This window comes from Palaemon carinicauda, chromosome 22 (genome assembly GCF_036898095.1).
Source record: "Palaemon carinicauda isolate YSFRI2023 chromosome 22, ASM3689809v2, whole genome shotgun sequence".
NCBI classification, from domain to species: domain Eukaryota; kingdom Metazoa; phylum Arthropoda; class Malacostraca; order Decapoda; family Palaemonidae; genus Palaemon; species Palaemon carinicauda.
This window is the reverse complement of record NC_090746.1, coordinates 101,063,575-101,089,862: the sequence shown is the minus strand read 5'-3', so window position 1 is coordinate 101,089,862 and position 26,288 is coordinate 101,063,575. Positions and strand designations below refer to the sequence as shown.

Below are 26,288 nucleotides of genomic sequence, written 5' to 3'. Positions count from 1 at the left end.
GCAGCAAAACACAGGGGGTTTTGTCACATGAGTGCACTGAACACTCACTGACACCAAACTACACAGGAACATATGGGTATGTCTGCCAGTAAAAAGATACAATATTGGAACTGGGTAACCTCTTTCCAAGGGAAGGATACTAACACTGTATAAGCTTGAGACATGCTTCAAGCCGAGTTAATCATCTGCCTATTGGGAAAAGAGGAAATGACACTGGTGAAGGGAGTACACAATACAAGCAGATTCACAATAAACAACTATGATGTCCTACTTTTCGGTCAGCTCTTGCTGTCTCAAGCGAGAGCCCAAATAAAAAAATCACAAATTTTAAATAATTTGTATTTTTCCTAATAGTACTTACCTTGAACTACTTTCTTAGGAGTATCTGGGATCTCCTCCCTAACCGACCAAGAACTTTGCGCAGTTCCCCCTATCTCCGTTTTCCCTTGTCGAGTCCCTCCGTAGTGGATGGATACGTGCCCTGAGGTGACCCGGGGTCAGAGCGCGTGGGTGCGCTACTAGGTCTTTGTCACCAGCAAGCATATGTGTTCTACTTCGAACTCCTGTAAGGCACCCGGGGCAGGATGGGTGGGCAATAACCCGAAAGTAGTTCGAGGTAAGTACTGTCAGGAAAAATACAAATTACTTAAAATTAGTGATTTGTTCCAACACGGAGTACTTACCTCAAACTACTTTCTTCAGAGACTTACACTTTAGGAGGCAGAGGTGGACTTACAGGCCGGATGACCCACCACTACCGTCCCAGGACACGGGACCTAAATAGGCAGCTAGGTCCAGATGACACAAAGAACAGGGTTGAATAGTCAGGGGAAGCACGCAAAAGTCTACCTGTTTGTATAACTCACCTTTATGCATTATCAGGACATGGGCTTCCAAAATGTCCATCTCTCATACGGGAGGAGGGAAGGAAAGGGAAAAAGGGTAGTAAGGAAAGGGGAGTAGGGGGGGAAACTTGTGTCGCTTGCAATTACTTCCCTCGGGCTACCCAGGGCCTTAGCCCTAAACTTGTTGCAGGGCGGAAATCACTGGTCCAATGGAGAAGGCGTCCAGGGACTTCCTCGTGCAGTCTTTCAGGTAGTGGGCCGTAAAGGTGGACGGCTTTGACCATGTGCCTGCTCGCATGATTTGGCCTACTGCCATGTTGCTGTCAAATGCTAAAGAAGTGCTAAGACCCCTAATATCAATGGGGTTGCGGGGTACCCGGGATTGTAAACCCCTCAATGGTGTAAGCTCTCTTGATGACTTGCCGAAGCCAGAAGGAGATCGTGTTCTTTGACACTGCATTCTTTACTGAGCCTCAGGAGACAAATAGACTTTTGATGCCCAGCCAGAGTCTGGCTGTCCTGCTAAGGTATTTCCTGACCGTTCTCACTGGGCACAGGAGCAAGTCTTCCGGGTTGCCCGAGTGAGGGATCGCCGGGACCAAGAACCCTTCGAACCTTGGGTCTGCAATGGCCGGGTTCTGTGTTTTGGCCACAAAATTCAGGCAGAAACTTAAAGGACAGGTCCTTCCACCCTTTCGAGTGCGAGACCTCGAATGACAAGCTGTGGAGCTCACTAACACGCTTGGCTAAGGCCAGAGCTAGCAAGAACATTGTCTTGAGGGTGAGGTCTTCATCTAGGATATCCTTGAGGGGTTCAAAGGGAGGCCTTGTCAAAACCTTGAGAACCTTGGCCACGTTCTACTGTGGGATCCGAGAGGCACGGGGTGAACAAGACTGCTCGAAACTTCTGATGAGCATGGAAATCTGACAAGAGGCACCCCGGTACTATGCCTCTGAGTTGAAAGACCTGCCCCAGGGCTGCTCAGACCACCTTGATGGCTGGAATGGAGACCCCCAGGTCATCCCTCAGGTGGACCAGGAAGTCTGCAATCTTGTGGACTGATGCATCCAGAGGCCTCAGATTCTGCGTGGTACACCACTTCACAAATGTGGCCCACTTGGCCTGGTACACCACGATCGAAGACTTCCGTAGATACCCTCACATCCTCGAAGCTGTCTTCTCCGAGTATCCTTCTTTCCTTAATAGACGCTCGATAACCTCCACACATGTAGCTGGAGGCACTGAGGGTTTAGCGTGAAACCTTCGAAAGTGGGGCTAGTGCAGCAGATCTTCCCTTATTGGTAGGGGCCATGGAGGAAAGGTGGCCAGGTCCTGTATAGATCGGCGAACCCCTCCCTCTCCGGCCATCAGAGGGGGTACCAAAGTCATCATTGTAGCCCTTGATTGTCTAAGTCTGTTGAGCACCTGCCTGAGAATCCCGAAGGGGGGAAAGGCATACGCATCGAGTCCGTCACATGAGTGCTGGAAGGCGTCCTCGAACGCTGCTGCTGGGTCTGGCACAGGAGAACAGAACACGGGGAGCTGTGTGTTGAGCCTTGTGGCGAACAGGTCTATCACCGGTGAGCCCCACAACTGTAGGACCTTATGGGCCACTTGTGGGTGTAGGAACCATTCCGACCCCACTACTTGCCCTGCTCTGCTGAGGCCGTCGGCCAGAACGTTTCTCTCCCCCGGAATGAACCTGGCTGTGAGAATGATGAGCTTCCTCTCGGCCCATTCCAGGATCCAAGCCGTGAGATCGCACAGCTCCCTTGACCTCATTCCTCCTTGTTTCTTTATGTTGGCCACCACGATGGCGTCGCACATGAGGGCTATTGTGTTTCCCCGTAGACGATGGGCGAATATTTCGAGGGCCTTTTGAACTGCCAGGAGCTCGAGCAGGTTTATGTGGAGGAGCCTCTCCTCCAGGGACCACTATCGCTCTGCTGTCTCTTCGAGCAGATGGGCTCCCCACCCCTCCTTTGATGCGTCTGTGAAGAGCAACATCTCCGGAGGAGCGGATGCGAACGGCACACTCTGTAGGGTGTTCGCCCTGTCAGACCACCAGAGGAGCATGTTCCTGGGGGCTGGAGTCATCATGACCACGGACTGAGGTGTCTCTCCAGGTGACCAGAGGTCCTTCAGATTCCACTGGACCGGCCTCAGCTTGAACCTCCCTGAAGAACTAGCTTCTCCAGCGAGACCAGGTGGCCCATGAGCCTCTGCCAATCCTTGGCTCTCATTGGTGTATTTGCTAGGAATGAACAAATTATATGGTCCAGATTGTCCAGCCTCTCTTGAGAGGGGAATGCCCTTGCTACCTGGGAGTCCAGGACCATCCCTAGGTACGTCATCCTGGTGGTGGGGACCAACTGGGACTTCTCTAGATTGATGGTAACCCCCAGTTCTTTGCAGAGCTTTAACAGCTTTGCCCCCTGCTCCTTTAAGGCTGAAAACAGCAACCAGTCGTCGAGATACCTGATCAGCTTGATGCCCTGTTTGTGTGCCCAGGCTGATACTACGGTGAATACCCTCGTGAACACCTGAAGAGCCATTAACAGGCCGAAGCAGAGGGTCTTAAACTGTAGAGACTGGGTTCCCCATTTCACCCTGAGGAACTTCCTGCTGGAGGAGTGTACGGGGATCTGAAAGTAGGTGTCCTTGAGGTCCAGGGACATCATGAAATCCCCTTCCCTCACGGCTGTCAGTACCGACTTCGGCGTGTCCATCTTGAAGGATGTCTTCTTGATGAACTTGTTCAGGGCCGAGAGGTCGATGACTGGTGTCCAACCCCCGTAGCTTTCTCCACCAGGAAGAGCCTGCTGTAGAACCCCGGGGACGATTCCCGGACGGGTTGCAGTGCTCCTTTGTCCAACATGGCAGACACCTCCTCCTGCAAGGCTGCTCTCTTCACGTGATCCTTGGGGGACAGCCACTCCGCCCGATGCTCGGGGATCAGAGGGGGAGGCTCTGTCGGGAAGGGAATCCTGTCCCTCCCTGAGGACTGCCACGGACTACGGGTCCGCACCGTTGTCCTGCCATGCTCGCCTATGTGATTTGAGGCATCCCCCCACCTATGGCGTGGGAAGGTGTAGGGGGCCTCTCTTCCTATCTTCTTCTGGGGAGACGGTTTGAGCGGCCTCGTCTCGAGCCCGAGTATTTTTGTCTAAAGGAGGCCTGGGCTGGGGCACCACCTCTGCGGGAGGGCCGCGAGGACTGATGCCAGGAAGGGGAGGGGGCCTCCTGTCTGGCTGGTGGCGTAGGCAGGTAGGCCCCATCCACAGACGGTCTTCTATGTGGAGGGAGTCTTGCTGCTGGCTGCCTAGGCTCAGCCGAGTCTTTCAGTTTCCCCACTCTTTCCAAGGTTTCTGCTACCTCCTAACTCTTGTATTGTCTAACCCCATGAGCATCTACCACTTCAGTCCTTTTTGTGACAGCTTCAGTTTGCCTAACTCAAAATCATGGGCCCAGAGAGCTGCTTCAACTTCCAAAAGGTCTGCTAAACAGTAATTCATAATTTATATGAAAATTTAAGTGGGATTTTATATGAAATATTGCTTACAAACCCCATTCTAATAAATGTGCCTTTTCTGTTTCACTAAGGAGTACCTTGATTTGGTGTGGAAAAGTCGCTGGCCACCTTATAAAACCTGGCTTCATTTATAATTTGGCAAGGACCCATGCACTTCAGTGTCACAAACATGAATTTTCTGCATGAGTACTGGATGCACAAAAAGGCATGGATGACAAAGATGTTCTTCTTGAGCTGGTTTCAGTGCGTCTTCTTGCCGGAGGTGATGAACTACCTCGAGACTAAAGGCATGGAGTTCAAGGTCCTTGACAACCTTGACAATGATCCCAAACAACCATCCTCTGTTGGGATAACGATGCCTAATGTGCAAGCGTTTTTTCCCCCAACAGCAATGCCCTCATCCAGCCTATGAACCAGGGGGTAATCAATAATTTCAAGGCCCACTACAGCTGACGAGTGATATGAAACTCCAAAATGATCATTGATAATGACCCTAACCTGAACGTTATCCAGTTTTGGAAAGTATTCACGATTGAAGACATTCTGTCTGTTGTCCAGGATTCCATCAACGACATCAAGTATGAGACTGTCAATGTATGCTGGAAACGTGTAGCCAGTGTGCAAGATGGACTGGCTGCTTCAGTCTGGACAAGGGACTGTCAAGAAGATTGCGACTTTTGTGAGGGCAATCGAAATCAAAGGATTCACTAAAGTGGCTGAGATCAACACCTTGGAGTTGCTAGATGGGCACGACAAGGAGATGACTGAAGAGGATTTGGCTGAATTAGTTCGTTCAGCAAATAAGGAAGAGGAGGCCGATGAATCCATGACAAGTAGGATGAAATTGGCAGCAAAGATGTCACAGTTGGTGGAAGAATTGAAGCAAAGGGTGTACAGCAGTGACCATTCACTGGTTCATGCACTGAAGTTCATGCATTCCATGGATTAGGCTTTTTCTAATTACTGTACAAGATCATCTTGGATGAGATGAAATTGGCGAAGCAGCTGTCCATAACCATGTTCTTCCCCCTTCATGAGAAACAGCTATCCCTACCTCCTCCAGATGTTGAGCCATAGCCTTAGCCTCAGCCATCACCACTTTCTCCTCCAACCCCGGATTCTCCTGAGCAGAAATCACTCCTCTGAAAACCATGATAGAGGTCAGTGATGATGATGGTGTAAAAGATCCTCCTCCTCTTGCAGACTGGTAAGATATTTTTCAGTAAAGTTTCCATTGGTACAGGTCAGTTACTAGAGTTGTAAAGTAAAATATAGTGCAAGTAATTCAAATAAACTTTAATACAAAACCATTACACATAGACTGTACTGTAAATATTTTTGATGTTGTTTACATAATTTTCATTTACCGAGTGATAAAGTATGTGAGTTTACAGTATTAGTCTTTTACGAGTTTTTATTACCCTGTACTAATACTTTTTAAATCTTTTTCTATAAAATAGCATTGGCTCCCACGAACCATTCGAATGATTGAAGGCATTATGGTTTTCAAGAGGAAACTGAAAAATTTCTTATTTCAACAATCTTACAACAGTGACGATTTAACAGTAAATGAACAATACGTGATATGTAATGTTAAATACTCTGAACGAACAAGGTAAAACGACAGCGTAGGTCCTGTAGAGAGTGGGGTTCTCCTGCTGTATGGGACTGGAAAAACACCCATCAAAGCAAGTAAGTAAAAGAGTAGACGAGTCATGTCATGAAGTTACGTACTTTCATCATTCATACCTGCAGATTATTCTTCATCCACCTCACGCACTGTGCCTCTTGGCGGATTATTTTCCGGTAAATTATGTACTTATTAGCTAGGAACAACAGTGTTTCGTTGTTACAGTATTAACAAATAAGTGTGGTGATAACACGTGTTAATAATATTAATAACGAGACTGGTAATTAATTATTAAAAAGGGGGCCAATACTAAAATAGCTCAAAACATAATGGGCAAAAATTTACCACAGCATTCCAGTAACTTCATAGAAAAAAAAAATATTCCAGCAACACGTAGATCACTCCTATCTATATCAAACCCTTTCCCCCTCACCTAGTACAGGTATTCACAATTCTTCCCGGTAATTATCATTATCATTATTACTTGCTAAGCTACAACCCTAGTTGGAAAAGCATGATGCTATGAGCCTGAGGGCTCCCACAGGGAAAATAACCCAGTGAAAAATGAAAATAAAGAAACTACTGTACAAAAGAAGTAATTTAAAATTAGAATAGAATATTTTAAGAACAACAACAACAACATTAATATAAATATTTCATATATAAACTGTAAAAACTTTAAAGAACAAGAGGAAGAGAAATAAGATAGAATAATGTGCCTGAATGTACCCTCAAGCAAGAGATCTCCAACTCAAGACAGTGGAAGACCATGGTACAGAGGCTATGGCACTATCCAGGACTAGAGAACAATGGTTTGATTCTGGAGCGTCCTTCTCCTAGGAGAGCTCCTTACCATAGCTGAAGAGTCTTTTCTACCCTTACCAAGAGGTAAGTAGCCACTGAATAATTACATTACTGTACAGTAGTTAACTCTCTGAGAGAGGAAGAAACGTTTGGTAATATCAATGTTGTCAGGTGTATGAGGACAGAGGAGACTATCCGGTGTATGTGTAGGCAATAGGAAATTGAGCAGTAACCAGAGAGAAGGATCTAATGTCGTACTGTCAGGCCAGTCAAAAGGACCCAAAACTCTTTAGCGGTAGTAGTTCAACAGGTGGCTGGTGCCCTGGCCAACCTACTACCTACAGATCTTTACTTAAATATGCAATATAGTATTGCTTTTCATGCCTTCCCCTTCCCTAGCGCTTCAAAAATTTCCACATTCTTTGCAAAAAACATTATCTCACTTTCTCACTACATGATCATAACCACATCAAACTCCTTTGTCTCTCAGATTGACTACACTAATCTTTTTCAACAATTTATTACCTTTGAATTTATTTAAACATGAATTGAAATCATCACGTTTTAAAAAATACACTTATACACTTAAGGGTGTAAAAGTACAAAATAAGTAGGTCAATTCACAGGTTCCCTCATCATTATCATTTATATGACATATTTTTCATTTGTTTAATTACATATGAAATTGATTATCTCTACTCTCAAGTTCACCTCTGTATTTTTATCTGGTGTAGGTCTTCCATCTATACCCTTCTCCAATAAATTATTTCATGGGCATTCCTAAAGATCTTCATCCTATTACTTCTGTACTGAATAATTTTCAGATAACTAGTTCCTCATCCACTCCTAAATGTATGACAGTAATTGGAATACATACAATTTTCCCAACAACTAGACAACACATTCCCTTGCTACTTCTTCAATTGTAATACAATTTTCCCAACATACACTAAGCACAAATCTTAGAATTCCAAAGCTATTAATTTTCAAAATCACACCATTAGTTTCTTTGGTACGTATACAGGAGGTCATCGGGTTATGACGGGCTACCATAAAGTACTTGAAAAAAAATTAGGGTAACTCAGATTCAAGTAACGATGTTTGGTGTGTTAATACAAAAAACTACTTGGTGATACTGAGAGCAACTAGCGCAGTCGCCAGGCCGCATAATAGTGCATTACACGTCACTTTAGCATCAGATTGCTATCTTAGCATTTTGGTGTTACATTTTTTATATTTTTGTGCCTTTTTATTTCTTAACCTTATGTCTCAAAAGCCTAAGGGAGACTGTTTTGATGGCAGTCCATACTAGAAAAGGAAAGCCATTAAGATGGAAATTAAAATGGACATGATGAAGTAAAACGAAAAAGGGGAAACCCCTACGAACATAGGTCGTGTGTTCGGCCTTAGTCGTTTTGTGGTTGCGACTATCGTCAAGGATAAATATGGCATTCTTGGGCATATGAAAGGACTGCCCCTATGAAGTGAACCATAACCACTAAACAACACAGTGGTCTCATGATTGAGATGGAGAGGTTGTTAGTACTGTACTCTGGTTGGACGACAACGATCAGCAGCAGCGTATCCCCGTGAGCCTCATGGTGATTTAGAAGGCTAAGCGTTTGTTTGAGACCTTGAAAAGTCAAAAGGGAGACGGGAGTAAAAGTGATTAGTTTGTAGCCAGTAAGGGATGGTTTATGAGATTTAAGGCTCGTGCCAATTTGCAAGGTGAAGCTGCTAGTGTTCTTAATGAAGCAGCAAGTCGATTCCCTAATTCGTTGTTTGAGATTATTAGGTAAGGTGGGTTTTGTGCTGAACAAGTCTTTAATGTGGATGAGACTGGCCCATTTTAGAAGCATATGCTGAACAGGACCCATATCACTAAGGAGGGGAAGACTGCACAAGGATACAAAGTTGGCAAGGAGAAACTGACTTCGCTTCTTGTGGGTAATATTTCTGGCGACTGCAAGGTCAAGACTATTGGTTTATCTGGCTAAAAATCCCAGGGAACTAAAGGGGGTTTGGAAGAGTCAGTTACCGATCATCTGGAAGTCTAATAAAAAGGGATAGGCAACCCTCATGTTATCTGAGGACTGGTTTTTCAACCAATTTTTGCTGAGGTTAAGTGGTAGTGTGATAAAATTGGTCTACCCTTTAAGGCGCTGGTATTGCTGTACAATGCCCTTGGTCACCCTCCTAACTTCCATATCAATATCCCAGTGGTTTACATATCACCTAACACCACTTTCCTGTTACAGCCTATGGACCAAGGGGCAATTGCTTCAAAGGTGTACCACCTCCGTAGGACAATTGTCATGGCTTCGGAGGACCAATGAATGACACGACCCTAAAGATGTTCTGGAAATCCTACAACATCAAATATGCCATCACGAATATTGCTGAAGCTTCAGATGCAGTGAAGCAAACCAACTTGAATGGTGTCTGGAAGAAACTTTGCCCACTGTTTGTCAACGATTTCTTTTTCTTTGATGAGACGGTGAAGCTGTCACCAAAAAGGTTGTTGAACTTAGTAAGCAGCTGGATCTTGAGGTGGATACTGTTGATGTCATCGAGCTCATGGTATCTCATGGAGAGTTGTCGGGTAAGGACCTCATTGAGCTGAAGAGCCAGATGAAGGCAGAGGAAGAAGATACCCTGCACCCAGAGCCAAAGAAATTTACAGCCAAAGCCCTAGCAGAAGGATTTGCCTTGGGGGAGCAAAAGTTTGAGGAACAAAACCCCAGCATGGAAAGGTTTAAAAAGATATCAAGGGAGGTCATAGATGCCATGCGGTGTTACAAGGAGATCTTGGAAGTGAAGAGGCTGCAATCACAGCAGACAAACTTGTGTTGTACTTTAAAAAGGTAGAGGGGCCTGCACCTGAACCTCAGCAACTTGTCTAACACCATCTCCAGCAAATACATTTTCTCATACGGACTCTCGAGCATCTTCCACTTCCTCTCCCAATTAAGCCTGTCTCTCCACCATTTGCAACACCCCTTCCAGTGTGCAGGCCAACCACAGGAATAAAGGTAAGGGATTATTATCTATATGGTATTAGTTATTGTCTATTACTGTATTGTATTAGTGTAGGTACACTACTATATAGAGTACAGTAGTTTCTGAATGGTAAGGTACTGTTTTGTTTCTTTTTTAAGGTAAATTATAAATCAACAGTATGTATGTATGTTTGTATGTACTACATACAGTAGGTTATGTATTTAAATCCGACTTCTGACAAAAATTGACTTCCAACGCATCATAGGAACGGATCTCATTCGTAATCTCATAAAATTTAGCCAGCCTCTCGTAACACGGATACTTCTATTCTAGAGTTACTTTTCCCTTCCATTTCAGGAAATACATCTTTCTTCTTACTGTCCTAATAGCAACTGATTAACAGTCAAAAGCATCGCAAAGTTAAAGGAAATGTTCAAACTCTTCTGATACCATTCATCCTACCACTCTTCCCAATTTATTTCATGTCAGTCATCTAAATTTATTTATCCATGTACAGCTTATGATTATGAACATCTTTTATTTTTCTAAAATCTCTAAGCTATCTGCATATAAAAGATCCTAGGGGTCTCCCTTTCTGCATTCCTTTACAGCTTCCTCGTTACTTTGATAAACTGAGCCTTAATGAACACAAACCATCAACCTAAAACTTTTCTGATAAATCTACCACTGGCTACACTCTAGATCATTTGTTACAGTACAGTAACATCACTAGCTCCATTATTATATTAGAGCCCTTTTCCATTGCAATGCCTAACTAATTCCTTATGTTGGTACTCTATTTAAGGCCTACGACTATGGTTCAAAATGTTGTCCGCTCACATTCTACTTTCCTGCAGTTGCTATGTTATCTCTAACATGAAGTACAGTACACTGAAAGCTACTGGTTTTAATATATTCTTCCCTTCAGTAACTTCTAAAATACCTCAACAGAATGCTGAAAGAATCTTATTCTTTTACAATTTTCACATTTTAGGGGATGTACCTTAGGGCCCCTCTACTTTTCTTATGGTATACATCTCTATATCCCTTCCTGTATGATTGCTAACAAAATACAAAGGGTCTCTATTCCTATTTGAACTCATGTTTGTTTCCATAGCTTTTTGTTTGACTCTTCTATCTAAGCCTTCCTATGAACATAGCTTGGAAATGTCTATGATAGGTTAAAAACGCACCATCCAGTGTAACAGCAAGACCCTTAAGTTGATATTTCATATTTTTACTATCATCAGAAACTAAACTAATTCTTGCAGGATATCACCCTTCCTCTAGGTTTAACAATTCCACTCTTTAGTTATGGAAGATTTCCTATAGAACTTCCCTCTCTTGCTTTCTATCTTCTGAAGTAACATTCTCCCATTACATCCTCAAAACAAACCATTCCAATTCTTACGAGCTTGTCATGTCTCCACCCCAGTAACTGTACCCTCTTACTCAATGTATCTAATAACATTTCTGCTTCTGCTTTAGTCTTATGGTCTTCCTGAATGGGGTGAATACACTACGAACATAAACATTACTTTCTTTCATGTGTTCCGTTTAATCACCATTAACTACTGTTTTAGTAGGCTCGATAGGTCTTTAACACCTCTACTCTTGGTCATGACAATTTAATCTCATACCGTAACATTAACATGAGAGAACCAGCAATCACAAAATAAATATAAAATTGTAGACAATAATCATCAATGGCCTTTTACAAAACCTGTCATTCACATAAAGACCTGACGGATAGGTCGAAATACGAGTATTTCATCTGTTATCTATGGGAGTCTACTAAATGGACTAAATTATAAAGTATTTCAATCAGACCACTGAGCTGATTACTTAGCTCTTAAAGGGTTGTTATTATTATATTACTTACTAAGCTACAACCCTAGTTGGAAAAGCAGAAAGCTATAAGCCCGGGGGCTCCAACAGGGAAAATAGCCTAGTGAGGAAAGGAAACAGTAACAACATTAAAATAAATATTTCCTATATAAACTATAAAAACTTTAACATAAGTGAAACAGAAATGAGATAAAATAGTGTGCCTGAGTGTACCCTCAAGCAAGAGAACTCTAACCCAAGACAGTGGAAGACCATGGTGCAGAGGCTATGGCACTACCCAAGACTAGAGAATAATGGTTTGATTTTGACCAGAAATAATTCATACTGAAATTTAAATTTTTCTCTAAAAATGCAATTGATGCAAGTTAAAAATGATAACGGTCTGATGAAATTATTCTAAATAATGTTACAACTTGATTAAATTGTGGACATCTACAAATTATGCATAAAATGTTCATATGTCAGCCCAGCCTCTAACCTACCCTGATCTAACAAACGTAACCTAGCCTACCTATCCAAACACAACACACGTGTGATTAGCGCGCACAGCGCTGAATAGAGGTAGAGTACATGGCATTGCTCAAACAAAGGACTTGGCATACAACTGAAATGTCTGAGAAAGAATAATCTGGTCTTTGCTGATGTATAACTTGACATGCAAGACCCAATAGGAAAAATGTCATTATTCCCATTACCCTTCTCCAAATCATAAGTGAAATATGAACTTGGATGGAAACAGAAAATTATGATGAAGAGAAGACTTCTTGGGGTTAAAGTATATGAACAGGATGCTACTACACTTGTTAATTATTATGTCTGGGAGGAAAAGGAGCTTGAGAATCTAATCTTTAGTGAAAACAATATAAAAAAAACCCACAAGTAGCTTTATGGCACTGCACCATCTAATTTTAAATCTAAAGAGTTGCTGTATGTTTTGTTTTAAAATTGAAATAGGTCTGAATTTCTTTGAAGAAAAAGAACACACCTAGCATCTTGTAAAATTGATTGCTAACTATTTTGAAGCCACCAAATTCTTTGGGTACAAAAGATATTGACTTTCACAGTACCGTATAAAAGGTTCTCTATAACCTAACCTAATGACAGATGGTTGTGTACTGTACAATTTGTAATTTTTACCCATATGCCCCAAGCTAATAATTACATCCTCTTAGGTGGCACCATAAACTGCAGGAGCTATGATTTTGTTAGATATATGAATTGGAACCTATTTTAAATTTATTCAACACTTCGTTAAACCTGCCAACAAAACATATCCAACTAAAACTCAGGTCAAATTTGGACATAGACTAGAAGTCTTTAAAGCATGATCACTTACAACCTAATATTGATTTTAAAGGGCTATTTCCAAATACCTAAATGTTACCTTCCTTAATTTACTTACTGCCCCCACTCCAAGTATTTACAAAAGAATGCTACTCTGGAAAATAGAAAGAACACTGCTCAACCATAAGAACATCTAACTTAAAAAAAGACAAGTATGAATAGGCCTTCTGTTTATAGCAAAGATTACTAAATTGACAGCCCACTAACAAAGTTTTCATCCAACAGACAAGACATCACAAAGAAGATTTTGTTCTGCAGCACATCAATGAGTAAATCACGAGGAATAGAACCTAACAAAATGGGGAAGAAAACTCAATTCTAAATATGAATAACATATGCACAATAAAATAAAATGATCTAAAATTAAAAAATCACATAATGTAGGGAGCCCTATGTTAAAAGTGTGAAAAGTTCAACATAATACAGGTAGAAAGACAAGGTACAACATACAAGGCAAGTACAACGTTCGGATAAAATATAACTATTGTATAGCCATAGGAAGAGTGGAATATTTATTCCCTATTCAGGAATTATGATCGCATGAATGAGTGGATTGGGAATTATCTCCTTTATGATACCTAACTCTTGACACATATGAACACCGCTCCTATAAAACTTAAAATTTGCACCCTGCTTTTTTTCTAAACATCATGAAACCGAATGTTCCCCTTTAAAGAGTAATGATGACTGCCATGTGAAGTTTGGATTAGAAAAAAAAATTCTCAATACCAAGTACATTTGCTTGAAAAATACCATTTCCCACAGATTTTGCTCTCGAGAAAAAACAAGGTAACAATGACTGCTAGTCATAAATGACATGCTTAATAATGGATGATCCCCAATGGAGGGATAACTTGCACATTTGCAGCTCCATAAACCTTCAAAATAGGCTTATCATCAGTGTCAAAAACCCCACTCGCATCTAGCTTGCACGGAAACACTTCTTGGGTGTTAAGAGCCTTTACAGGTCTAACTAAAGATCGTTCATGAATAGCAGAAGCAAGGGACAGTGACATTACCCTATCAAGCAGGAAAATGCCCTAGAGACTGACCATACATACTGTACATATGATCAGCATGCAAGAAACCTCTCCACCCAAGCTAGGACCAAGGAGAGCCAAGCAATGGCTGCTGATGACTCAGCAGATAAACCTATAGGCTCCCCCAAACCTACCATCCTTAGCTCACAAAGATGGTGAGGTTGCAGCGGCCAAAGGAACTAACGTGTCTGAGCCGGACTTCAACCGGTCTGTCATTCACCAGTCAGGGACATTTCCGCATCAGCCACCACAACCCTTCTAATATCTTTTCCATACCATCTAGTTAGCACTTTCTAATTCTATGTCTCCTTCTTCAACCATTTACATATTATACAGCTTTACTTCAAACCCATCCTTTTTTCCCATATAATCAAACCACTTCCAACACTGACAGATCCTGTCATCCATACTAACCTTTTAATCACATACACATCTTGGCGTTTCTCATTCTTTCCATTATTCTTATGGCACATACAGTAAGAATTCAACCCCTTTTCTTTTATTAATATTTAACATCAACACAATACCTTTATACAATGAATTGGCTCAATTCCTAAATCTTAACAAACTTTGTTTCCCTCCATAGATTCAAGTGTCCTAATCATTTTCATACAATGCTACCTCCATTGCTTCACCTATTTTGTAACTAACTCTTTTCATTTTATCCTCCTCTGATAATCTTACTCTTATGTACCTAAAAGAATGCATTATTTCCATCTTCCCACCATACACATCAGTATTAATTGACCTATATTCTGGAAAAAGGAATATCAATGTGTAGTTAAACAATATAAAGATTCTCTGTTGATTCCATTCATACTTGAGATGTATTTTTGTCTAAATTTTCCCCATTCATCACTTCATTGCTGAGTATCGTAATTAAAACTTTTCCTTTTACAACTTTAAAGAAAAAGTCCTTTGAGCTATGCCAGCATAGGCAGGTCCATAAGGACTTGGTGGTCTGTTTCTCCTACATTGAAAAGCCACTACTTATTAATATAAGTTGGTAACCAAAAAACTGTCATCATAAAATTGTGTACAATGCAATAATTGTAAAATTTCTTCCTCAAACTCTATACAGTAATTTGTATGATAGGGAAATCCTTTTGGCCTGATTACCTCCCAAATGTCATGGTATAAATATAATTTGTAAATACTAAAACCTTTCATGTTGACTCTTTGCAAATTCAATCATTGCAGCCCATGAATTTTCCCTAAAGCATGTACAATTTGAACTGCACCCCAGGAAAAAAAATCCTACCGTAATTCCTTTTGACAATTGAGGTAGTAGATTGACCAAGGCACCAGCCACCCACTGAGATACTATTGCTAGTGTTATTGGGATCCTTTGACTGGCTAGATAGTTCTAATTGGATCACACTGTGGTTACGGCTCATTTTTCCTCTGCTTATAGAGTACATATACCGAACAGTCTGGCTTATTCTTTACATATTCTCCTCTTTCCTAATACATCTGACAACACTAAGATAATTGAAAAATTCTTCACTTAAAGGGTTAACTATTGCACTGTAATTGTTCAGTGGCTAGAAGAGACTTTTTGCTATGGTAAGCAGCTCTTTTAGGAGGACACTCCAAATTCAAACCATTGATCTCTAGTCTTGGGTAGTGGAAATAGTCTCTGTATCATGATCTTCCACTCTATTGGGTTAGAGTTATCTTGCTTGAGGGTATACTCAGGCATGCTACTTCATCTCTTTCAATATTCATTTCCTCACTGGGCTATTTTCCCTGTTGGAGACATTGGGCTTGTAACATCCTACTTTTGCAACTAGGGTTGTGGCTTAGCTAGTACTAATAATAATAATATCCACAACTTTGACCCAACATTATAGAAAGGCGGTAATCAATATACTGTTACTTAGCTTTTCCTCATTTCCTTCTACAGGAGCAATCCTCATGGTCAAGTTCTCTCCCCTCATATTTCCCTGTAGTCCTATCCTTTGTTGACGATTCAAACCACTCATATGTCTTGAATTTCCTTTTTACTCTAATAAAAGTGATCTTGTACACCTAACTCGATGAAAATTCTAACTGCAAGTAAAATATAACAACTACAAATCACAACCGTCTTATTTTTCTCTCTTTTATAAATAACCTTTTCCCTTTATCAACATTTTAAGTGTTCATATTACTGTAATTATGTCTTGCGAAATTTCATTTTGTTCAAATAATTAAATCTGCTTTTGAAAAAGTATTTTGTGGTTTTGTCAGAAAATCACTTTCAATTCAATTCAAAACTTATCTCCCTTGAAAATATTGCTCTTATAGGTGGATCTTTCATCTTTTGTCCACCTCCTCAATTAAAACGCACATGGTGCAATTTCCTTGATAAATAACCATTGCTGCTCCTTTACAAACTTTCCAAACCCCAAAGGTATAGTTCTGTCATACGTCTTTACTTAACATTTCAAAGACTGTTCCACTGACCTCAACTCAAGTAGAATGCTCTCACATCTCTATTTAAAGGTTTAAAGGGCGCTCATGAATGGCAGAGGGAAGGAGCAGTGACATTGCCCTGGCATGCAGGATAATGCCCTAAAGACTGACCATGTATACATATGATCATCGCCCAATCCCCCTCTCCACCGAAGCTAGGACCACGGAGGGCCAAGCAATGGCTGCTGATGACTCAGCAGATAGACCTACAGGCTCCTACAAAACCCCCCATCCTTAACTCACAAGGATGGTGAGGTTGCAGTGACCAAAGAAACAAAGAGTTTGAGCGGGACTTGAAATCCAGTCTGGCGTTCACCAGTCAAGGACATTACCACATCAGCCACCACAACCCTAAACAGGCTATTGGCAACTGACAGAGAATATGTCTACAAGGCAATTATAAAGCTAACCTAAGTTTAAGCTCCTGTAAATCTACATACCCATTTCGGTTTGAAATTTGACGGGATAATTTTCTAGCCTGATATTTATGACAATTTCATTGAATTTCATCTTTATTTGGAGGGAATACCATCCATTAAGGGTAACGTTTTACAGCTTCCTTCCAAACAACTTCCTCATAAATATTGAGGAGACTTAATATAATGTATTAGGAAGAAAGCTAAGCTCTTGATATCTAGTTTTAGTACAAACAGAATTTTTGCATGTCACTTAGGAAGGATTATTTTTGGGTAATTTTAGGACTTTAAAAGTGTCCACTAGTTACCATCATCACCGTTAATTGAGATTTGGAGGTCATATAGACTACTGTAGGGTTCCCTTGCTGTACAAGACCAGATAAGCAGCCCTTAAAGTAAAGTAAGTACTTACAGAATGGTGTCTTCTCAAGTATTGCAACCATGTATTGATGTGGTTTTATTCTCAAATGAGGTCGCAGCTCTCCTAAATGTCTTTCATTTCATACTGGAGACCAGTACATCCAACCATAAATTTAATATGCCTAAGCTTCCTTAAATCCTCTTTTTTATAATAATGGCTTAGATCAAACCTTTTGTTTAATAAACAATAATAAAGACTGCCAACTTGATTGCTTTATGTGCATCTTTACTTCACTTACTCCCTACAATAGAAGGAACATTGTTGAATATATCCACCAGCTACATTTGAGTTATGGAAAGATTATTTGGCATTGCATTTATTATTATTATTACTTGCTAAGCTATAACCTTAGTTTGAAAAGCAGGATGCTATAAGCCCAGGGGCTCCAACAGGGAAAACAGCCCAGTGAAGAAAAGGAAACAAGGAAAAAAAAAAATTCTAACAGCAGCACCAACACCAAAATACATATTTCCTATATGAACTATAAAAACTTTAACAAAAACAAGAGGAAGAGAAATAAGATAGAATAGTGTTCCAGAGTATACCCCCAAGCAAGAGAACTCTAACCCAAGACAGTGGAAGACCATGGTACAGAGGCTATGGCACTACCCAGGACTAGAGAACAATGGTTTGATTTAGGAGTGTCCTCCTAGAAGAGCTGCTTACCATAGCTAAAGAGTCCCTTCTACCCTTACCAAGAGGAAAGTAGCCACTGAACAATTACAGTGCAGTAGTTAACCCCTTTAGCACTGGGAAAGGTAATTTTGTTGCCTGTAGTTTTAAAGTGCTCATGTCACACTTAAGAATTGTTGGGATTTCACTTTTGAGGTGAATTCTTAACAGTCTTGCAACATAATAATGCACGTAATTCTGTTGAGAAAACAAAAGACAATACTAAGTAATGAAAAAAATTTCCTTTCTGGCAACATTGCAAAGATAGTTGCTATTATGCTTCTTCATCAGTCTTTACATCAGGTATACTCGCTACAAAGAATGTAATTTTATTCGCTTTTGTCTCATGCACTTTGTGCTAGAATATTATTTCTCAGGTATGTCTTCATCTGTGCCTTTTTTTTTAATGCCTTGATTTCGCTTGCTTATATAGAAGTCTACATTCTGCTGCTACTTTTGTCACCAACCATTCCTCCTCCCTTCTCATCAAATATTTTACATGGTAAATAAAGTTCTCTTCACTCTCAACAGTCCCAAATGGCTTTCTAACTTCTAGTTTTCAGCCCCTCTTCCATTTTCTTCCTACACCCAAATTCAGCATCTTGGTTAATCAATCTTTTAAAAACAAAATTCTTCAGGACTATAATGTGGTTCACTGGCTTCATTAAACTGGTTTATAATTCTTATCATATCTTAAATAACATCATAAATCATTCAGATCTCTAATTTCAGATGCAGAATACACCTGACCTTTCCACAATTCCCTCATTTAATATGATCTTTCCACTGACCATTCTATAGTAAGACTTTTTTCAAAACTCGCCTTTACATTTTTGTTGTTAGCAATGTCTTCACCATTTACTAAAGGTTATCTTTATCCATAGTACTGCGTTTAAAAAAAAATTCATCCATGCAGTTTCTATCAAGTTTTTGCTCATACTTCCCTTTCACAAGCCATCTGACTAATAGAAATGTTCTACCTATTTCAAAACAATTCCTTCTATGACTAAATGGTGCTCCACTGTACACTCTTCTCTTCGGCAACTTATTTGTACTATTCAAATACCAAAAATCTCTTACATAACGAATATTTTGTCAAAATACTGAGCATCTCTGAAACTTGGTACACAACTTTTGCTTCCTTTCCTTTCATTATAATTTCATATCTTGGTGGTATTTCTGTCAAATCTCTTTTCAGATCTATAGGTATGCTACATACTGTATCATCCTTTCCTTACAAATATTTACTGGTTATCTCATTATAAAGACTACCTGCTTCTGTCAACTGTACTAATTTCAAACATTTCCCTCCGCTTGTACTCACTTCTATGCATCATAATATTAATCATGTGTTTCACCTTCTCAATTCTTACAGGCTGACTACTCTCTGGTTTTTTGCATATGGCATCATGTAACTTTAATATCCAACTGTTGATTTTTCTCTCATAAGTTTCTCTTAGCCTCCTATAATTTCCAATTTGTACTGTACAAAATTGCTTTTCCTTAGAACATAATTGTTATTCTCTTCCTTCTGTCAGTTTTCTAGTTCTGTTCCCTCTATAATGTCTTCACAAGTCTAAAGTAGCTTCGACTAAATTGCTTCTCACTCCAGTCTTGGGCTTTTCTTATATATACCTTCCAAGGAATCATTTATCCTACTCGAAAGTTATATTCAATCAGTTCTTTCATTAAAGCAAAATCACCTAATTCACTTTCCTTTTCTTCAATGAACGTGATGTTTTCAGTTCTAGTTTCTCCTTTACATATTTTGTGTATCTTATACTTTTAATATTCAACTATCTTCCCTCAAGCTACTTTGCTATTCAGAGTATCTTTGTTCCGTTGTGTCAAGAAGAATTATTTTTCCTTCCATCACATTCTTATTTACTCTTACCATTGGTCTTTTTGTTTCTTTATCTTCTCTCTCTATATATCCTTACATTCGTGGCTATGGTTTTGCATTGGTTTGATGGTCTTTTCTCCTCTAATGCTATTTATACATCATGATATGAAAGATCTATTTTGATGTTACTGTTCTTAAAAAATTTTATGTTAATTGTTTATCAATTCTCTTGCAGTTCATTTATTTTCTTGTATCCTATCCACGCTGGGCTATTTTTTGCTGTTGCAGCCATCGGGCTTACAGTATCCTGCTTTTCCAACTAGAGGTCCCCTTTTTTGTTTTGTTTCATTTGTTGATGTCGGCTACTCCCCAAAATTGGGGGAAGTGCCTTGATATATGTATGTTTGTATCTCTCTCTCTCTCTGCATCAATTCCACAGTTCCTATTTGCTGCCTTCTGTATGTTGTCTTTCTAGATGTTATTTTCTGACTATTTTCAATTGTCAATTTACCTTCAATACATCCATGAACATGTAACATTAGCAAGTTACACCTAGTACAACAGTGCCATCCTTTTCTTAAGAGGTCATTCTCACACAATGTAATTTTAGTTGTGCATTTTCATCTTCTCCATTCTTGTACATAAACACTGCTCTCTGGGATTCATAACTATGGTGTTTTCCAGCTTTAATCATCATTAGCTCTAGCAATATTCCAGTACTCCTTACCACTCTTAGTTTCTCCTTCCTAAGCTATTAATGTATTGCCAATCACATCCCACCACCAGCTATGTAATTTACGGTGCAGCCCCTTTTGAATCTCCTCTAACCAGCATACACTCTTCTTTGACACTTCTGTCACTGTATCTAATGACCTATCCTAAAAACCTTCGCAATTGTGGGCCAACTGTACAAACCCCTTCAAAAATATGCATTACCTCTTTCGTAATACCCTTTAAATCTTCTAATCCCCCTTGATTACTAAGCCAATTCAATTTTTCTTGCTTAGCTGTTATTCTACCAAGATTATATTTGCTAGGTCACTAATGACTGCTGAAGCCCATTGTACCAGTGCCTAAACAGCATAGTTCCCCATATTCTTTTAGCTTCTATCTCCCCCCCCCCTTCCCCTTTTTTCTGTTTCTATTTTTCCAACAATTCTTAGAACTACATAAAAACTACCAAGTAAAGTCCATCTCATGAGAACATATTTTCATTCATGGATTATAATTTTCTTTACTAGTTCCTTATACTCTTACTGACAATATCAACACCAAAAATTCCTTATGATTGAGACTGACTTCTGTCAATTTATTACCTTAGTTTTTTTGAGTTTTACTAAACCCGGACTGAGAATTCTTGGTTCACAAACCAGACGGGGAATTCCTGGCTGTACCATCATTACTTCATATAAATCAAGAGAGAAAAGGAGTCATATATTCTACCAACAAAAGCTTTTGGATACAGTGATGTTTTCAAACTGAAAAGTGCCATTTCCACTTGGGAACAATTAAAAGAAGTTGGACAGACAAGTAAAGGCAGAAAGCGATGTAATTGGGGAGGACAAATGTTGGAAGGAATCCTCAGTACCCTCTAGTGTGCAATTTCATGAGCCCAAGTAATCCTCTCAATAAATAATAGGTTTCTAGTTTTGTAAACAAATGAAAAACAGCTATTTAATTACTGGTACCTTCACTAGAACCATTATCAAAAAGTTCTTACATCGGCTCCTTATTTTGTAGGATGAGACATGAAATGTATTCTCCCATCTCTTCTATCCTGTATTATATCTTAGGGCTGGATCTTCTTCTCTGCCCTTTTTCCCTTATTACAGGACCTTTCAACAGTTTTCTGTCCTACTGGTCCCCTATCCACTACTTTTCAGTTTATTCTCTTCTCATCATACATTAACATTTGAGTTCTGAAACTTTTTTCCCCACAAGTTTCTGAATACCACGTACCTCCATCCATTCCTCATTCACAATATGATTCTCCACACTTTATTCTCATCATGAATTTTGACATTCTGTTTTTGTTGCTTAGAATACTAGGGGCCATTATGTAACTGTCAAAGATCTTTGTTTTCTCTACATGGAATACTTTTTTTTTTACCAGCAATCTAGCAATCTCTATTCCATTCATGCCACTGACAACAGACTTTCTACATCTCCCTCAAACCTAACACTTGGTTCTCGACTCCTATAACACCAAGGTTCTCTACTGCTATCACACCATAGTTCTCGAGTCTTATTTGTTTATGGCATTTAATTTAAGTATAAAAAAAATCTCTTCACTTAGATTAGTAATCCACAGCACCTCTTTGAACATTTTTTTACAATTGGAACATCCAGTAATTCCCATTGCAACACATGAGCACTTTCTAGTTATAATTATTTCCTTGGCTTCATTTCAAATCACCATTAGCTTTGTTTGGTTTACTTACCAGTTCTCTTCTATTCCTCACACTTTTCCACTTTTTTAGCATTTCCACCACCAATTACTCAGATTCTGTTATCACGAAATGACCTGAATAAAGCGGGTAGCTTCCACCATTACTATAAACTACAAAAGATTTGGGACTGATCAACATTTACCTCAAACCTCAAGCTCTTATGATATACCTGTCCCTGCCTTCCCTATAGATCTAGTTACACAATAAATTAACATAATGAACCTAATTAGAACATAATATAAAGTATGATTCAACCTTTTCATGCATCTTCAGTTAGGGGAAACAGTGCCGTTGAAGAGCTGGCTGGGAAGGTAATACAGCATAGGAGATGAATGGGGATTACATTATGATAACTAAGGTCTTTACATGCTAAGAGATGTAACTTTAGGTACAGTATATGGGAAAACTATAAAGGTTGGGTATGTTATTGTGGAAAATGTTGAAAAAAGAAAGAGGAGAGTGAGAGAGAGAAATGTCTACCTCTAATCAATCAAATTCCTACTGCACCACAAGAGTATTTCATAACCTACATACTCCAAATACTAATGATAAAAAACAATGCATTACACTAAAGATAGTACTGCTCACATCAAGTTTTCACTTATCATATGACATACAGTATTTATGTACATACTCCACTACTTCTTTCTAAGTATGTTCAGAGGGATGTAACTGGAATGGGTATAGTGTGTGTCAGAGCTGTGTGTCATGTAATATACATCATGATAATTGAACAGACAATAGAAAAAACTACTTTCAGAGGGATAATTTAGAATGTTTAGTGTGAGCCTGATGCAAAAAGTGCATTGTGACTAAATACACAATAAATGAAGGTAAACCAACATGAATAGCATTATCTTTTAGTCACCCAAACCATATAAAAATTTGTGTGGTAAGAAACTCAGGTTAGTTTTATGATTTTTCTAATGAATTTCATTACTCAGTCAAGTTCTAAAAGGTTGAAACCGGGCATCATCCTTTCATAACTTTTCTACACTTCTCACTCTATGAAAATAATGCTTTCTTTTAGGCACTTGAATATTTGTGCCATATCCTAGACATTAGAACCCGATGCCATATAATCAGCTTTATATATACTATACAAACTTACCACTCATGGACCAATATCACTTCCACTGCCAAATAAAACTGTTTTCAATCCTTTGCTTACTTCAAAACCAACGCTAGTGAATGCCTTACATTGTGCGTTTCCTCTTGCTGCACTAAATGTTAATATCATATTTTCATGAATAAGAGCAGAACATATGCAACACTAGGTCTCTAGAACAAAGAATACAACACTAATTACAACACTCATAATACTCTTTGCAAGAATGGAATTCCAAATTTCCTGAAAATAACACTTATCATTTCCACTGATATGAGAAACTGGAACTGTTCTGTTGGTTCATTCATCAGTGTTTCGGCTTGAACTAATTTTCATTCTAGATCAAGGAAATATAAAAAATTATCATTGATGTAAATGTAGAGAAAATATCACCGACACAAATGTGTAATCGACCAAACATAAAAAATAATCACTGACCCTTAAGGCTTTAAATAAAGGAAAACAACATTCTTTGAAAGACCGTTGCTGTAAGAGCGTACTGTACATTGACCATCTAGTACATTCTAAATCTTCATTTAAGAACAAAACAGATCACACTAACAACTTCTGAATATGAAAATGCACCAAGTGAAAAAATAACAATGCTGACTATATATCTACGGTATTTTTACATATACAGAGCAACTAAAGCACAGATACTGTACATACACATGTTAGTGAACAGATAACCAGAAAGAAGAAGAAAAATAATTAAACCCTTTACCTTTCACTGCGCTTCAGCATCATTTTATCTGATCCCAGGGATGAAAAGAAGAAACCAAAGCAAATTTGTACTACCTGTTAAACGACGTCGACTGCAGACCTGTTGCTAATAAAATACAAGACGAATTGCAACAATATACACAAACTTACTCCATGCTGATGTCCACCTCAGCATTTACACCAAGGAGAGACAAATTTGGCAGAGCAGAATTATCTCGGCGTCCATTGAGCTGCTCTTTAGCATTTGGAGGTTGCATGGTTGGCGTAAGTTGCCAAGGCTTACAAGGTCGGATACCAAGCACTTCGGCTAGTCTGCTTTTGGGGGTCATGGCTGGCAGAGGAATTTTTACCCTTTTGCTTACCTGAAAGCAAAAGATTTTACACATTAGTAAAATTCTAAAAAAATGAACATGAATTTGATAAAAAATATTGATATTTACTACCACTGAAAACCATAAATAATAATTACAATCTTTATTCAAAATGATAGTTCTGTGATATTTGGTCACCTGCATTACTACAATATTCTTTGACCTAGTTTAATAAAATCCTTAAGTCACATTTCTAGTTTCTTAAAGGGCCTTTTTAGGATATCTATACAGTAGTGTTACTACATAGTATTTCGATATTTACTCGCTTTCAATTACTACTATCACACTGTACATGTATGTCTTTTGATAAATCATTTTGTAAAATAAACCTTTGAAAAGAATTTATGTATGCCGTCTTTATGAAAATCTCTTACAAAATAAGAGTATCACTATCATACTGAATTTTGTTTATTTGGACACTAAATGTAAATTATTGCAAGGAAGACTTGTTGACTTGAAAAGATGTGGAATAAAGAAAAAAAATTAGGAATAATTTTTTTGCCTTTCCCTTGAAAATTCCCGAACCAAAGGATATGGACTGTATGACCTCGATTATTTTTGAACTTATATAAAAAGTTGATTATGCTCCAATACTGAAGGATATGTTTAACTAGTCATCATTAAACTTTTAAAAAGATGAAAAAATAAAATGAAACATTATTCAAGTGCAGTAGCTCAGAATACGAGTTAATCAGTATACAAACTTGAAAATTCCAATCATTATAAGAGCATTATATCAGTCTGTGAGCTCAAATTTTCCTTCGTATGCGCATTTTTTGTGGACAACCACTAACGACACAAACACGAAATAAGTTAGTCCACAAAAGCATCTCTATGGTCTAGAATAACAATAATAATAATAATAATAATGCCAATCCAGGACTCATGGTGTAGATGGGACATGAGTAGTGGTATACAGTATAATCTTGAATCTAGTTAAGGAAGTGAAAAGGATAGCAATGGGATTTATATGTTTTTTATTTTAAGACAAAATCACCACTCACATTTGTATACTGTACATGCTTTCAAAAACTTTTGGGAAAAGGGTCGTTGTGCTCTGCAAAATGCGCATAGAGTGACTTCTAGATATGCAGGTCAAGAGATTGAGTGGTGGAGTCAAAAACCTAGGCTGATGTGAAGGGATAGAATATGAAGGAAAAAGAAACCAGAGGCTACGATAAAAGGAAAATGTGAGCCACATGGGTAGTAGGCTTGAGTTGCGTGAAGAGTGAAGGGGATAAGGGAGAGGGATGATGGGGAGGGGATATGGGATAGAGGGGGTGTGGGAGGGAGAGAGTGATGGTGCAACCAGGGTGACATCATGAATAAAAAGCATAATAATGAAAGGGAATCAGGATAAGGTTGGTTATAAAAACATTAAAACAATATGATTACTGTACATGACCGAGCGAGAGTTAATAAACCAAAGTAGAATAAGATAGAAACATGAAAGTAAGGGGAAGGAGTTGGAGAGCGGGCCAGTGATTTAAGGACGTGGCACTAATGAGAGAATCTTTAAAGCAAAATACTTTCCCCTGTAGACCTTTTTCGCTGTGTTGAGTATAGGAAGGCAGGTTTATAAATTCCTTTCTAGAGTTTCCACTTTAATTTCACGATGCAAATGAACATAAAGAGAAACAAAAACACACTAATCCTATTTCAAATGCGTCATCATCATCTTTCCCACCATTATCCCTACATTAAGAGGTCAGTTGCCTGATGCACCCTCTCAAGGCCTTCTATCAAAGGCATCCTCTTTCACCAAACCTCTACTCTCCAGATC

The 26,288-nt window shown here is 39.2% G+C and overlaps 1 protein-coding gene across 2 annotated transcripts in view; it reads right to left on the bottom strand.

Annotated features, from left to right (window-relative positions):
- The window catches only part of LOC137616655 (PHD and RING finger domain-containing protein 1-like), a 163,528-nt gene that overhangs the window by 56,196 nt on the left and 81,044 nt on the right, over positions 1-26,288 (bottom strand). For both annotated transcript variants that reach the window (XM_068346579.1, XM_068346580.1), the window contains exon 8: positions 24,285-24,496. In XM_068346579.1, coding sequence (XP_068202680.1) covers positions 24,285-24,496 — 212 coding nt within the window. The remainder of the gene's footprint in view (positions 1-24,284; positions 24,497-26,288) is intronic.